The 17,066-nt window shown below is 48.0% G+C and overlaps 1 protein-coding gene across 4 annotated transcripts in view; it reads left to right on the forward strand.

Annotated features, from left to right (window-relative positions):
* LOC142296126 (ral GTPase-activating protein subunit alpha-2-like) overlaps positions 1 to 17,066 on the forward strand; it is a 487,199-nt gene that overhangs the window by 142,598 nt on the left and 327,535 nt on the right. For all 4 annotated transcript variants that reach the window (XR_012751590.1, XM_075339383.1, XM_075339384.1 and 1 more), the window contains exons 14-16: positions 9,814 to 9,925; positions 12,129 to 12,366; positions 16,885 to 17,049. Coding sequence is in view for 3 of the 4 variants with exons in the window: in XM_075339383.1 (XP_075195498.1) it covers positions 9,814 to 9,925; positions 12,129 to 12,366; positions 16,885 to 17,049 (515 nt within the window). In the remaining variant the exon portion in view is untranslated. The remainder of the gene's footprint in view (positions 1 to 9,813; positions 9,926 to 12,128; positions 12,367 to 16,884; positions 17,050 to 17,066) is intronic.

Raw genomic sequence — 17,066 nt, forward strand, 5'->3', positions numbered from 1 at the left:
AGAAGAGTGGACCAAAATCACACCAGAGCAGTGTGAGAGCCTAGTGATGTCCTGTGGCTGCAGATGGGCTGAAGTCATTCAAAGCAAAGGCCTGTACACGTCCTACTGATTGGTGACTGTTGTTACCTTCAGAAAATGTACTTCTAATCTTTCTCTGTGCTGCAGTTATTGCTTTTCTCTATGATCTTCTCTTTTTGGGCAAAATAAAGGGTTTATGTTGATAAACTTTGGCTCTTTTGTAAAACTCTGTTCTAGTGGCATGGTGTACCCCTTACAAAAAACCTTCAAATGTTGATCAATGTAGATTACATTATTTCTGGAAAAAAGCAAGTGATCCTACATTATTCTCGAATTTTGATCTTCAGTGATCTGTGCTAGCAGTGGATTTCATGTATTGTTTCTGGCGGTGTGCTGATGCAGTGCATGTATATATGTCTACCCTTTTTGTTTTTTGTAATCATAGCCATCAGGCGATTTTGTAACTTTCCTTTGTCATACGGCCATTACCAGTCAAACTAAATCCTACGCTGAACTGTTTCTCAGTGCGGCTTCTGGCTGCCCGTCAGCTGCTTCACTTCTAGGCCAAGGCTGCGCTGAGATCTTTTGTAATGCTCATAATTAATTTCTTTTTCGCTCCTAATTGGGAGACCCAGACAATTGGGTGTATAGCTATTGCCTCCGGAGGCCACACAAAGTATTACACTTAAAAGTGTAAGGCCCCTCCCCTTCTGGCTATACACCCCCAGTGGGATCACTGGCTCACCAGTTTTTGTGCTTTGTGCGAAGGAGGCAACACATCCACGCATAGCTCCACTGTTTAGTCAGCAGCAGCTGCTGACTATGTCGGATGGAAGAAAAGAGGGCCCATACAGGGCTCCCAGCATGCTCCCTTCTCACCCCACTTCATGTCGGAGGTGTTTGTTAAGGTTGAGGTACCCATTGCGGGTACGGAGGCTGGAGCCCACATGCTGCTTCCTTCCCCATCCCTTTTTACAGGGCTCTGGGTGAAGTGGGATTCTATCGGTCTCCAGGCACTGAGACCGTGCTCCATCCACAGCCCCTGGTATCTGCTGGACATGGAGCGGAGTATCTTCAGGGACATGGCCCTGCTACATGGAGGTACTCTGTGTCCCTGTGGGGACCGCGCAGACACACGGCAGCACTGCTGGGTGTGTTAGTGCGCCAGGGACAGCGGCGCTGTCCGCACTAGTGCCATCGCACACCACAGCGTTGCTGGGTGTGTTAGTGTATTGGGTGACTACTGCGCTAACCGCCGCTGCCATTTTTATTTAAGGCGCCGCTGGGATTTGTGGTGCGCCGGGGACTTCCGCGCCGGCCAGCACTGATATGCCGGCCGCGCTTATTAACTCGAGTCCCCGGCTTCTGGGCCTAGTCTCCCTTCGTTACCGCCCACAGGCCTGACAGTCAGGGTAGGGGCGTGACGCTGCATAGCACAGCAGCGCTGAGAGCTGGAGTATGTTTTGCATACTCCACCCCTCTCACTGTGTGCACTGTGAAACCGGATTCCCGCACTTTCTCAGGCACGCCCACGGCTTCCTTCTCTACAAGGACGCCGGCAGCCATTAGTGTCAGTTTCTGTACGATACAGAGACAAGTGTGGAAGACCCTGGCATTCTGATAGTCACACAATCGCTGCAACAGGCGTTAAGCAGCACCTGTGGTGCTAACCCCACTAGTGCAGAAGTGCACTTATAGATATGCTTGTACTATATACATTGCACTGTTTGGTCGCACGTTGTATATACCCTCCTGGATTGTGCGGAGGAGTTATCAGCATATTCTCTGTGTAAAACAAAGGTGCAGAACCACATGTTTTTCTATGCAGCCGGTACAGCATGTACGGCTATACGGCCGGCAGGTTACATAGACCCCCATTATATCCAACTCAGCCGGAGTCTCTGCTAATGGCCAGAGGATGAGGACGGTGTCTGCAGTATTTACTGACAGATTTTCTGAGACTATGGCTATGATACTAGAAGCCTAGCAGTCCGGACATGTCTCTCACAACATGGGCACTGTTGAATCATTGATCCATGGCCCCCCTCAGTGTGAACAACTAACAGCTCCGGGAATGTCACACGCATCCCAGAGTCACGGCTCTGCACAGACGTCAGTCCCAGACAGCCTAAGCGGGCTCACTATGAGCGGCCCTCGGTTTCATCAGGGTCCTAGCAGAAGGACTCTCTGTGTAATGAGGCGGAAGTAGCGGCTCAGGATTCTGATCCTGAGACCACTCTCAATCTGGATACACCTAATGGTGACGCCATAGTGAATAATCTTATAGCGTCCATCAATAGAATGTTGGTTATTTCTCACCCAGCTCCTCCAGTGGACGAGTCAGCTTCACGTATTTTTCTGGACCACTCTGCCTTCAGAGAGGCAGTCCAGGAACACCACACTTATCCAGATATGCGCTTCTCCAAACGGCTTAGGATACACGTTATCCCTGCCCCCTGACGTGGTCAAGGACTGGACCCAGTGTCCCAAGCGGCATCCTCCAATCTCCAGGCTTGTAGCTAGATCCATAGTTGCAGTGGGAGATGGAGCTGCACTTAAAGATGTCACTGACAGACAGATGGATCTCTGGTCTAAATCCATCTATGAGACTGTCGGCGCACCGTTGGCTCCAGCATTCTCACCCTTGGGGCACTCCAAGCTATTTCAGCTTGTCTTACACAGATTGACACGGTTACACGTACATCTGTGCCGCAGGTGGCATCCTTAACCTCTCAAATGTCTGCATTTGTTTCTTACGCGATTCAGGTTGCCCTAGACTCTGCGAACCGTACGGCAGTAGCCTCCGCTGCTCCGTGTTTTTAAGCAGAGCCTGGTCTGCTCGTTAAGTGAATGGAAGGCAGATTCTGCTTCCAAAAAAGGTTGCTTAACCAGTTGCCTTTTTCTGCTGACCGACTGTTTGGTGAGCGTTTGGATGTAACCATTAAACAGTCCAGGGGTAAGGATTCATCCTTTCCTCAGCCCGGACACAACAAACCTCAACAGAGCAGGAGGCAGTCGTGGTTTCGGTCTTTTCGAGGCTCGGGCAGGTCCCATTTTTCCTCGTCCAATGTGGACTCAAAAGGATCAGAGGAGCTCAGATTCTTGGCGGGCTCAGTCACGCCCAAAAAAGAGACAGTCTGAAAACCCGCTTCCAAGGCGGCTTCCTCATGACTTGCGGCCTCCTCTCTCCGCATCCTCGGTCGGTAGCAGGCTCACCCGCCTTGGCGATATTTAGCTGCCATAGGTCAATGACCGTTGGGTGTGAGACATTCTGTCTCACGGGTACAGGATAGAGCTCACTTCTCGTCCTCCAACTCGATTCTTCAGAACTTCTCCACCTCCCGGCCGAGCCGCTGCTCTTCTGCAAACAGGGTGCACTCTATAGGCAGAAAGAGTGATGACCCCCGTTCCTCTTCAGGAACAAGGTCACGGTTTTTACCCCAAATTATTTGCGGTGCCTATAAGAACGGGCCGTTCCGTCCCGTTCTGGATCTAAAACTGCTCAGCAAGCTCGTGGACACCAGGCGGTTCCGGATGGAATCCCTCCGCCATGTCATCGCCTCAATGTCCCAAGGAGATTTCCTAGCATCATTCGGCATCAAGGATGCTTATCCACACGTGCCGATTGATCCAGAGCACTAGCGTTTCTACGCTTCGTTATAGGAGACGAACACCTTCTGTTCGTAGCTCTACCTTCCGGCTAGCGACAGTCCCACTGGTCTTCGCCAAGGTCAGGGCAGCAGTAGTCACAGTCCTGCACTCTCAGGGTCACTCTGTGATCCCATATTTAGACGATCTACTTGTCAAGGCACTCTCTTAGGAAACATGCCGACACTGCCCGAACGTTGCGCTGGAGACTCTCTAGAGTTTTGGGTGGATCATCAACTTTTTGAAGTCAGATCCGACCCCGACCCTATCGCTAACATATCTAGGCATGGAGTTTCATACTCTCTCAGCGATAGTGAAGCTTCCGCTAGACAAACAGCATTCACTACGGGCTGCAATCTCTTCTTTAAGAACCAGTCGCACACATTGAGACGCCTCATGCACTTCCTACGTAAGATGGTAGCAATGGAGGCAGTTCTTTTCGCGCAGTTTCATCTGCGTCCACTACAATGTGACATTCTCCGCCAATGGGACGGGGAGTCGACCTCCCTCAACAGAGTCGTCTTTCTTTCTCAGGCGGCCAAGGGATCTCTATGGTGGTGGCTTCTTCCCACCTCATGGTCAAAAAGAAGGTCCTTCCTATCCCCATTCTGGGCGATAGTTACGACAGACGCGAGTCTATCAGGGTGGGGAGCAGTTTTTCTCCACCACAGCGCTCAGGGTACGTGGACTCAGCAAGAGTCCACCCTTCAGATCAATGTTCTTGAACACAGAGCAGTGTATCTTGCCCTACAAACCTTCCAACAGCAGCTGGACAGCAAGCAAATCCGACTTCAGTCGGACAACTCCACAGCGGTGGCATACATCAACCACCAAGGAAGAACGCGCAACCGGCAAGCCTTCCAGGAAGTCCGGCAGGTTCTGATGTGGGTGGAAGACACGGCATCCACCATATCCACAGTTCACATCCCAGGCGTGGAAAACTAGGAAGCTGACTTCCTAAGTCGCCGGGGTGTGGCCGAAAGGGTATGGTCTCTTCACCCGGACGGGTTTCAGGAGATCTGGCGCCGCTGACAGAGGCCGGACGTCGATCTAATGGCGTCACGGCACAACAACAATGTGCCAGCTTCATGGCACGGTTTCACAATCATCGAGCTCTGGCGGCAGACGCCTTAGTTCAGCATTGGTCGCAGTTCCAGCTACCTTATGTGCCACCTCTGGCATTGTTGCCCAGAGTGCTGCGCTAGATCAGGACCGACTGCGGCCGCGCCATCCTCGTCGCTACAGATTGGCCGAGGATGTTGTTGTTCCCGGTTCTGTGGTGCCTCACGGTAGGCTAACCGGGGGCACTACCAGACCAATCAGACTGGCTGTCTCAAGGGCCATTCTTCCATTTGAATTCTACGGCCCTCAACCTGATGGTGTGGCATTGAGTCCTGGAACCTAGTGTCGTCAGGATTACCTCAGGACTTGGTTGCCATCATGAGACAGGCTAGCATACCAACGTCCGCCAAGATTGACCACAGGACGTGGAAGATATTCTTATCTCGGTGCTCGGCGCAGGGTGTTTCTCCCTGGCCGGTTGCATCGTCTATGTTTCCTTCCTTCCTGCAATCTAGGTTGGAAAAAGGGTTGTCGCTCAGTTCCCTTTAGGGACAAGTCTCAGCGCTATCTGTATTTTTTCAGAAACGACTTCCTCAGGTACGCACGTTCCTACGGGGAGTTTGTCGTCTCAGCACTCCGTACAAGCGGCCGTTAGAGCCCTGGGATCTGAACAAGGTTCTAATTGCTCTCCAGATGCCGCCTTTCGAGCCTTTGAAAGAGGTCTCCCTTCCCGCTTTTCTCGGGAAGTGGCCTTCTAGTAACGGTCTCGTCTCTTAGGAGAGTTTCCGAGCTAGCAACGCTCTCATACAAATCTCCCTTCCTGGTCCTTCACCAGGACAGGGTAGTTCTGCGTCCGATTCCGGAATTTCTCCCTAAGGTGGTATCCCACTTTCATATCAATCAGGATATCACCTCACCTTCTTTGTGTCCTCGTCCAGTCCATCAATTTCAGAAGGATTTGCATCTGTTGGTTCTGGTGACAGCACTCAGGTTCTACTTCCCGCATGGCGCTCCTGCGCCACCCGGATGCACTCTTTGTCCTTGTCGCTGGTCGGCGTAAACAGTCGCAAGCTTCTGAATCCACCCTGGCTCGGGGGATCGAGAAACCAATTCTTGAAACCTACAGTTCTACTGGGCTTCTGGTTCTCTCAAGGCTGAAGGCCCATTCTACCAGAGCCGTGGGTGCATCCTGGGCATTACGGCACCAGGCTACGGCTCAGCAGGTGTGTCAGGCACCTACCTGATTGAGTCTGCATACTTTTACCAAGCATTTTCAGGTGCATACCTACGCTTCGGCAGACGCCAGCCTAGGTAGATAAGTCCTTCAGGCGGCGATTGCCCACCTGTAGGAAAGGGCTGTTTGACGGCCCTATCACGAGGTATTCTTTTACCCACCCAGGGACTGCTTTTGGACGTCCCAATTGTCTGGGTCTCCCAATTAGGAGCGAAAAAGAAGAAGGGAATTTTGTTTACTTACCGTAAATTCCTTTTCTTCTAGCTCCAATTGGGAGACCCAGCACCCGCCCTGTTTTCTCGGGGTTTTTCTGTTTTTTCGGGTACACATGTTGTTCATGTGGTATGGTTCAGTTCTCCGATGTTTCCTCGGATTGAATTGGTCTTTAAACCAGTTATTGGCTTTCCTCCTTCTTGCTTTGGCACTAAAACTGGTGAGCCAGTGATCCCACTGGGGGTGTATAGCCAGAAGGGGAGGGGCCTTACACTTTTAAGTGTAATACTTTGTGTGGCCTCCGGAGGCAATAGCTATACACCCAATTGTCTGGGTCTCCCAATTGGAGCTAGAAGAAAAGGAATTTACGGTAAGTAAACAAAATTCCCTTCTTTAACAGTAAGTTACAGCAGCTGCCCAGAGGAATACATTGCACTGTATGTGATCTTGTGCTGCAGTCACTCGATAGTTAATATCCGTAGCACCAAATAGTTACAGATTTGCATGCACCTTAGTTTTGTGGCCAATATCTGACCCCATTACTCTATTCCTAACGTGATGAGAACGTAGTGATGGGCAGCGCTCGGTGATTGGATGCCGCATTTCTCATGGCCTTCTCACAATGTGTTCTTGGGATCAGAACGTTTTGTAGTGTTCTACTAAGGCTGCTTTCACACCTCCGGTTTTTGCAGTGCAGCTCAATCTTGCTCAAAAACCTATGCAACGGATGCGGCGAAAAAAATGGATCCGTTGCATAAGTTTTTCCATGCGGCCCATTTGTTTTTTTACGGATGCGGCTTGATACTGAGCATGCGCAGTGCAAAAACCACATCCGGCGGCCGGATGCGGTTTTTGCCGCAGAACGCCGCATCCGCTGTACATAGGCTTGCATTGTAAAACGCGCCGCAATGCGGTTTTTTTGCCGCACAAAAAAACGTGCCAGGCGACATTCCATCCGGCCGCTGCATGGACTAAATATACCGCATCCGGCAAAAAACGGACGCAACGCAAGGCCATGCGGCACAATACGGCGCAAGTCTATACGGAAAAACGCAACCGACGCAAACCGCCGTATTGTGCTGCACTACAAAAACCGGATGTGTGAAAGCAGCCTAAAACTTGTGAGTGTACTAGGTACAAAGCTCCTGACACCGGGACACAGGATCCCACCACAGTACAAACTGCAAGTGGCAGCAGCAACGTCCAAGTTCGGCATTCATACACCCATTATCAGGCTTGAGAAATGCTGTTAATACCAAGCAAAACATTGCATAGAAAATGGATGAACAAAGGGCGCACATTTCTGCACTTAAGATGTTCCTGATGCCTCTTGACTTTGTCTTTCATCACGCACCGTTGCTTGCTCTAATGACCAAGGCTGAGAACAGAGACGCATAGAAGTATTGTTACTAGGAATAGATGGGAAAATGAGTTCTTGTTGCTGGACACAAATTGTAGCCACGTGTTCTGTATGGGGAGAGAGAAGTAAGATGCTTCTAGTCTCGTTTGTCAGCTCCTTATTTCTGCTGAGATTGCAAGGATTTGTCTTGTTGAAATCCAACAGGCTGTTCTTTATTTCCACAGACAGCATTTATCATGGAAAATTTGGAGCACTGCCATAAATAATGGCTGATCAGCTGGTCTTGCCAAAAAATGGCTTGTTCAGCCAAGATTTATCTAATGAGGCTGTACATAGAAATAATTTGGTTGAACAACTGTCTGGTTAATGATCATCACACAGACATTTCTGCGGTCGTACAAACTGGCCATACATGTTCCATTACAAAAGACTGAAGATGAGCAATTATTCTAGGAACATTCTTCCATGCAAAGATTGTAGACTAGAAACCGGGTCTAAAATCTTGAACATGAATCTTCAGGTTCAGAATAATGCATAGGCCACCTTAACTCCTGCATTGTACATTGTACATGGCTGGTAGGATCAATAGGTGTGCTAATTTGATGACCCTCCATTCATGGTACGTGACCACATTGGCCACAGTGATATCACTGGTTAAGAAATGACAGAACAGGGGCTCGTAGGTTGGCCCTCAGACTTGAGGCCCAGCTCTGTCCCTTATCCCAGAGGTATGCTCGATGGTAGCGAGGTCTAGGCACCCAGCGTGACCCTGACTCCTGTCCAAGCCCTGATCTTACTTCTACTCTCCCTCACCCTTGGGGCGGGCCGGAAACAGAGTAACAAAACCCCACAGAAATGACACGGACCATGGAGAACGAAAACTCGTACACACTGCACTCCAACACAAAGTACAGACAAATACGTGTACAGGGGAATAAAGAAAAAAGGAGGTAAACGCACAACAGGAAAACTTCCACACCGCTCAATATAGCAAGTACAGATGACCAAAGACTGGATCACCACTAAAACAAGAAGTAACAAGGCACTCCCAAAGTGTGATGAAAAAGTATATTTATTGTGCTTGAAGAACGTTTTCGGCCCAAATTGGACCTTCCTCAGTAGCACAAATGTGAGGAGTACAGAAGTGCCGTTTTCTTCTTCATATCTATGGATCACCACTAAGACCGGAATCGCTGGAGCTATGCTGAAGCTATTATCGGCTCAGAACAACAGGATCCCATACTTCAAATAGGAAAGTGACAGCTGTGGGTGGTAATTAGCAACGTGGGAGCCGCACACAAATCCACAAGAATTAACTCCTGTAGGACTGGGGAGCAATTGAAATGAATCAGCCGGCGCCCGGCTCAGGCTGAACAACTAGAAGACCTCAGGTTGCCTATCAGATGCTACAATGTGAAGAGAGCCCGACAATGTAGCGGCACCCCGCGAGTGTGGAACTGAACACTGTATGACAGGTGATTGGACTTTGTTTTCGGAGCCGGTGCCTTTACCACCCTACGTGTTGTTGGCAGGCTTCGTAGTTAATCATTGGTGAATGCACAAATGTGTTGTTTCCTCTGTTCTGTAACACGGGCATATCTATGTTATCCGCAGTTTAATTAGAGCAGTTAAGTTTCACCGTGAACCATTCAGTTATTGGCAGGTTACAGATCCTTCTGCATTTCTTCTAATGTCATTTAAATCTGCTGATGGCGGAGGACGTGCCACGTTTTTGGAATTAGACCGTTTTCATCAAAAGGACATTTTAGAAATCCGCAGAGCAATAAAGCTATTTACCACCTAGCCATGCCAAGTTATCAGGCTTTTATACGCTTCCAAGATGTGGCTTTTTGCAGATACTAAATAGTATCCCTGAGCCAATTCTACAGACTGAAAATCCTGCATTTTCCTATCTGGGGGTTTTTGTTCACATATTCCAATATGCAGCCAATTTTCTTCAGACATTTTTTTTTTCCAGTCTCCTGAAAATGTAATTAAAGTTTACTTTTCTGTTGGATGTACTCTTATATTGTAGCCCACCCGTATTGAGGGGGCCCTTTAATAACTCTGGATCTTTAGTATTACATGTGTGTATTGAAAAAGGGAGAGGAAAGCGATTTGTCCATGTTTTATATGAATATTGATTATTAGAGATTTGTGTTTGTAGCTTTTCAGTGTTTCCGATCAAATGTGAGAATTGGAGGCTCCAAATTGTCCATCTGTATGTCTGTCATATTGGTTTTCATTGTTTTCCTTCTATTTTGCATTCTTTGCACAGGGAGCAGATGTTACAGATATTACTGCGAATAACAGAAGCCGTTGTTCAGAAACCAAAGGATCCCTCAAAAAAGGACGTGTTCTCTCAGGATCTTGCTGGGGTCTTATTCCGGGTGAGTTTACAGTTTCTTTGGGACCGCCACAGTGGGCTGCAGCCTTCACAATTTTTTAAGGGTGCCATCAGTTGTTTGGAATACCCTTAGGGGCCCTTTGCACACTACGACATCGCAGGTGCGATGTCGGTGGGGTCAAATCGAAAGTGACGCACATCCGGCGTCGCTCTCGACATCGTAGTGTGTAAATCATTTTAACTACGATTACCGAGCGCAAAAGCGTCGGTATCCTATGATCAGTGTAGTGTCGGTCATTTTCATTGTTTTGGCTGCAGCTATGGTACGATGTTGTTCATCGTTCCTGCGGCAGTGCACATCGCTGTGTATGAAGTCGCAGGAGCGAGGAACATCTCCTACCTGCGTCCCGTCTGCAATGCGGAAGGAAAGAGGTGGGCGGGATGTTTACGTCCCACTCATCTCCGCCCCTCCGCTTCTAATGGCCGCCTGCCGTGTGACGTCGCTGTGACGCCGCACGACCTGCCCCCTTAGGAAGGAGGCGGGTCGCCGGCCAGAGCGACAGGTGAGTGCATGTGAAGCTGCCGTAGCGATAATATTCGCTACGGTAGCTATCACAATATATCGCAGCTGCGACGGGGGCGAGGACTATCGCGCTCGGCGTCGCAGCATCGGCTTGCGATGTCGTAGTGTGCAAAGTACCCCTTACTGTGCCTATATCTATCCAAAGTGGTGTAATATTGGCCATTGTCTGAGCTAGATCTAGTCTTATTGGCTCATGTCACATATTTGTGCATTTGATTTGATGATCAGTCACAGCATACATATCTGCTGTTAACTTCTAAATGTCTATAAAAAACAAAGTGTGCAGTCAGACTGTGACTAGACTGCTGAATCGTGACCGGATACATTGTGCACACTGTCATGATTACCCATGTGACTGTGCGGTCACGTATGTGCACACTGTCACAATTCAGCAGTCTTCAGTCACAGAATGCACATTTTTCTTCTTAGGGTGTGTACACAGATTGTGTTTTTGCTGCATTTTTTTTCCCCCCCCATACATGGTTTCGCCACAATAAAACACAGCTTTTTACTATACCATTTCTTGCACATATTGCTTTTTTTCCCTTGCAGATTTGAAGCAGTCTCACATCTGCCGTACGTCAATTTCTTAACTATTTTTGCAGCGTTTTTCACCCATTCAAATGAATGGTAAAAATAATAAATAATTGCAGCACAAACACTCGCACATACCTGTAGATAGGAAAACCCCTTTAAAGGGAACCTGTCAGATATCAAGTGCACCCAGAACCACGAGCAGTTCTGGGTGCATATTTAGAATCCCTAACAGTCCCAGCATATAGCAGCATATATAAACAGATCTTTAGAAAAAGTATTTCTAAAGATCATTTATGAGATGCTAATGAGGGCTGTGACTAGTCGCAAGGGCATTAGTCCCCTGGCTAGTCGGACTTCCTAGCTTGTTAGCACGCCTTTGTGGGCGCAATAACCTGCTTTACAATACCCAGTGTTGTGGCAATGTAATACAAATTCGCACATGCTAGCGGTTTTGTACTCATTAGCATTGAGCTCCTTTCACGCTGGGTGTATGTGTCCTGTCTTCAAAGACTCTCACTGCCCATGATCAGAAGTCATCTGCACTTCCGGTCATGCACATTAATGTTCATTAGAAAGTTTTTGTAAAGATCTCTTTATGTCTGCTACCAGTTGCTGGGACCGTTGTGCAGGGAGTAGCAATATGCACAGAACTGCTTGTGGGTCTGGGTGCACTGTGGACCTGACAGGTTCTCCTTAAGCATCATGTGATATAAAGACTGTCTCAGTTTTGTCATTGCACCCCCTTTAAAATGCTTGTGTTTTTTCATTAGCTATGTCCTTCTTTCTACAAAAAGTTTGTTTAAAAGAACTGAAATCCTCAGTGGTTCATACCTTTTAATGCCTAACTGAAAAGATGGTAATAATGGCAAGCTTTCCAGACTCTCAGGTCTCTTCATCAGGCTCCGTATAGCACAAAATCTGAAGAGTCATATATTTATACACAACAGGATATAGAATGGAGCAATAAAAAAAAAAAAAAAAAACAAGTTATCTCTACTGGCTAACACGGTACAAAGATATATCTTCTTTCTACAGGCACATTTATCAGTATCTTCTTTTTTTTTTTTTTTTTTCTTTTCTTCAATTACTGTCCAGGTAACAATTTTTTTTTTTTTTCTTATCATAGACACTTATTGTAGCGTGGATCAGAGCCAATCTGAGTGTTTTTATTTCTCGGGAACTGTGGGATGAGCTGCTGAGCGTTCTGTCCTCCCTCACCGACTGGGAAGAGCTAATCAGTGAGTGGTCCAAAATCATGGACTCGCTCACCGCGGTGCTAGCACGGACAGTGTATGGACTGGACATGACCACTTTACCCTTGGACAAACTGAGTGAGCAAAAGGAGAAGAAACAGAGGGGAAAGGGTAAGTCAGGAGAAATATGTGTAGGATGGATGTAAAGATATGGCCCCCTGATGTTTACGTGCCTAACATGCTGATTTACGCTTTACTCAAGGCTGCATTAACAGAGTTTTTTTTTCTCCGGGGACATTTCCATTTTACCCTCTATGATGCTGTCCAATCATAGGATGGCTGCATCATGGAGAGGAAAGAAATTACAAACGCACCCTGAACAGTTGAGAACAGGCCTTTTCAGCATGATTTGGTGAAATTAGATGTCTCACTTGACTACACTGAGGACTCTCCTCACTCCCACCACTTAAGGTACCGTCACACTAAACAACTTACCAGCGATCTCAACAACGATACAACCTGATAGGGATCGCTGGTAAGTTGCTAGGAGGTCGCTGGTGAGATGTCACACATTCAAACCTTAACAACGACGCACCAACGATCTGGCGATCCATAAACAACTTGTACAACAACATCGTTGGTCACTGAGACCCTGTCACATTGAACGATTAACAACATATAGGCGTGTACTACGTTGCCTTTTCCGCGCCCCTCTCCGCTCCTATTGGTAGTCGTAAGTGCGTTGTGACTGGGCGGTGACTTCCTGTGACTTCCAGCCAAAGGTTCTGGATTGCAGATCGCAGTAGAGTCCTCCGGGCTGTGATATGCAGACAGCTAGCGGGATCGCTGCTGCAATGAAATAAAGATCCGCAAACCAGCACGCAAGCCTGGAGGTCTCTACTATGATCCGAAAAGCAGTATGTGATCGTGAACAAAGGACGGAAGTGAGACCTTGTTGCTTAGTTGTGACCACCAATCGGAGTTGAAGAGGGCGTTGTAAAGAAAAGGCTAAACCACGCCTGCGTCACTGAATTCTGAGTCGACAACTAGTTGCTGGTTGTTGATATGGTGTTAAGGTACCATCACACTAAACAACTTACCAGCGATCCCAACAACGATACAACCTGATAGGGATCGCTGGTAAGTTGCTAGGAGGTTGCTGGTGAGAGGTCACACAGTCAGACGCTCCAGCGATCCTACCAGCAACCTGACCTGGCAGGGATCGCTGGAGCATCGCTACACGGGTTGCTGGTGAGCTGTCACCAGCAACCAGTGACCAGCCCCCAGCCGGCAGCGACGCACTGAAGAGATGCTGCGCTTGGTAACTAAGGTAAATATCGGGTAACCAACCCGATATTTACCTTGGTTACCAGCACACGCAGCTACACGTGCAGAGAGCAGGGAGCAGCGCACACTGCTTAGTGCTGGCTCCCTGCTCTCCTAGCTACAGTACACATCGGGTTAATTACCCGATGTGTGCTGCAGCTACACGTGCAGAGAGCAGGGAGCCGCGCACACCGCTTAGCGCTGGATCCCTGCTCTCCTAGCTACAGCACACATGGGGTTAATTACCCGATGTGTACTCTGCTACATGTGCAAGGAGCCGGCACTGACAGTGAGAGCGGCGGAGGCTGGTAACGAAGGTAAATATCGGGTAACCAAGGACAGGGCTTCTTGGTTACCCTATGTTTACCGTGGTTACCAGTGTCCGCAGAAGCCGGCTCCTGCTGCCTGCACATTTAAGTCCCCTTTACACACTGAGACTTTCTAGCGATCATGCTGCACAGCGGGAAACAAAGGACCAAAGAATGGTCCTGAACGATTTGTAGCGATCAGCAACTTCACAGCAGGGGCCAGGTCGCTGATGTGTTTTACACACTGCAATGTCGCTGGGGAGGTCGCTATTACGTCACAAAACCGGTGACGTTACAGCGATGTCGTTTGCGATGTTGCAGTGTGTAAAGCCACCTTTTAGACATGTTGCCCAGTGGGACACCAACAACTAAAAAATGGCCCAGGACATTCGGCAACAACCAACGACCTCACAGCAGGGGCCAGGTTGTTGCTGGATGTCACACACAGCAACATCGCTAGAAAGATCGCTGTTATGTCACAAAAAGTGTGACTCATCAGCGATGTTGCTAGCGATGTTGCTTAGTGTGACTTTGCCTTAACTGACATTACAGCGCTGGATTTGGACGAGAGCGCCGGAGCAGTGAAGATCATTGCAAGGAGATTCATGAAATTACACTGGATCACATTGAGACTGCCTGTTCTGGCCCTCCTCCATATGACTCTGCCTTCTTATGATTTGGGCACAGTCATAGAGGGGAGAAAGAGAAGAATCTCTCATCGCCCCCTTGATTAAAGGGAAAATTTGCATATTATGCCCCCTAAACTTTAGTAGTTCATATCTCAGCAAAGTTATGGAGAAAGGAAAAAAGTTTTAATTCGCTCCTCAGCCCCTTTCTATATTGTTAAAAACAAAACTGTAGTGAAAGGTTCTCTTTAAGACTCCCATATCCACTTTAGCACACACCTGGACAATCCCTATAATTCATGTCCACAACTAAACTAAAAAACAATCCATACTCTCCTCCGCAGTGGTGCCGTCTCAGTGATGTCTGTGCGGACGTTCCTGGAGAGTGACGTTGTTGCGTCACTTCTAGGCTGCAGTAAATGAGCGGCCGCTGTTCAGCTGTATCTCTTGCTTTTTCATCAGAGAAAACATCCAACCTGACAAAATATTGATGGACTGGAGCACAGTCTGAACAGCAGCTACAGCCTGCATGTGGCACAATGTCGCACCACTCCCCAGGAATAGCAGCGCTGACATCACTGGATGGCATCCCTGTGCGTGGGGAGTATGGATTGTTTTAATAGTAGTCATGCATTGATTAGGCAGGGGTTGTCAGATAGTGGATTATCATTTTTAAAGAGATATATGCTGATTTCTACAAATGAAGGTAGTTCTTTGCCCAATTAAAAAAGCTATATTCTACGATCATTGCCTCAGCTTTCAGGATCTTGGCTTGCTGTGCTTCCATATCTTCTTTGTTTGCTATCTGTTGCTCCAGAGATCTCCTCACTAGTCTTGCAGTGATGACCTAATGTCTATGGTTTATGTGATGGATGCAGGGAGTTTCTGGCCTCCGTGGTGAGGCTGGCATGAACGGCACATATTTCTGAGGCTAGTGATTGTCTCCAGTGGCATGTGAATGATGTATGACTAGTGAACCAGGTGCAGGCACCACTGGAGCTGAAGGGCTGAAACAACATGGTATTTGGAAGGTGAGAAGAGGGGTGCAGGCTAACTGCTTGCATCTATAGCTGATCCAGTCTCCTCTAATCTATGCATTGCCTGTGACCAAGAAGGTAATCGGGAGGCTGATTCAGCCATTGAAATGAGTAGTTAGACTGTCCCTACAGTCATATGCCAACTGAGAAAGCACTGACTCAGTGTGTCGTGCCCTGGACTGGAAGTGGTGCTGTCAAACCTGGGATGAGAATCGGCCTGGTCTAGAAGTTTCCTTATACCGACTCAGCAGTCATCACAAGGAGACACTTTACCTCCGCGACTTCTCTGTCCGAGGCTTCTCACCCAGCCAAACCAGTCCTCCTGTTTTTTACTGTTAAAATACTCCGAAAACACTTGTCTGCAAATGGAGTTTTTGGTTCAGCTTCTTATCCTACATCATGTAGTAAGGCCCTTTAAAAGAGTGGATATTGACTTTTAAGATTGCTACTTCCGATAGTCATTGGAGATCCTATTATCTTCCTCTCTCAAGAGGCCATTTGCACAATCAATTGATTAAGGGAACCTGTCTGGTCCAATATACAACCAGAACCACGAGCAGTTCTGGGTGCATATTGCTAATCCCTGCCTAACTGTCCCTGTATATAGTAGCATAGATAAAGAGATCTTTAGAAAAAGTATTTCTAAAGATCTGTTATGATATGCTGATGAGGCCAGGGACTAGCCACAGTGGCGTTATTTCCCCAACTAGTCCACCCTCTTAGTATGTTAGCACACCCACAGGGGCGTGCTAACATGCTTTTTAATGCCCATTGCCCAGCGTCATCAGCAGTGACACGTGTACCTGTGTCCATTGTCACCGCCTCAGACGCTGGGCCTAGAGTCAGTGTGCTTGATCAGAATGCCCAGCACTTTTGGTCATGTGCACTATGTAGCCGGGTCTATGTATTCTGGCTTCAGAGAGGTCTTGTGCGCATGGCCGGAAGTGCTGGGCATTCTGATCATGTGCATTGACTCTAAGCCCAGCGTCTGAGGCGGTGAGAACAGACACAGGCACGCTCGTCACGGTTGATGACGCTGGGCAATGGGCATTAAGGAGCATGTTAGCATACCCACAGGGGCGTGCTAACATGCTAAGAGGGCAGACTAGTTGAGGGGGGGGGGAACTAACGCCCTTGTGACTGGTCCTTGCGTTCAATAGCATATCATAAAAGATCTTTAGAAATACTTTTTCTAAATATCTCTTTATCTATGCTACTAGATACTGGACGGTTAGGCAGGGATTAGCAATATACACCCAGAACTGCTCATGGATCTTAGTGCATATTGCATCTGATAGGTTGACTTTTTAAAGTATGAATTTTACCAGTTTATCAGATGTCCGATCTTCTGAATGATTACTGCGGGATTTTCATGTTCTCCTCTATAATTAGGCTGCTACGCTGATCCTCAGAAGGGGGCTGCAGTGGGCCGGTCATTCTCTTTGAGTTGGAGAAATCATCCCGATGCTCATGAGCCGATGAGATTCCGCAGTGCTACTACCTCAGGGGCGCCCGGTGTGGAGAAAGCCAGGAACATTGTGCGGCAAAAGGCTTCAGGTAATTCTTAAAAAGTT

The sequence above is a fragment of the Anomaloglossus baeobatrachus genome, chromosome 3, assembly GCF_048569485.1.
Source record: "Anomaloglossus baeobatrachus isolate aAnoBae1 chromosome 3, aAnoBae1.hap1, whole genome shotgun sequence".
Classification (NCBI taxonomy): Eukaryota; Metazoa; Chordata; class Amphibia; order Anura; family Aromobatidae; genus Anomaloglossus; species Anomaloglossus baeobatrachus.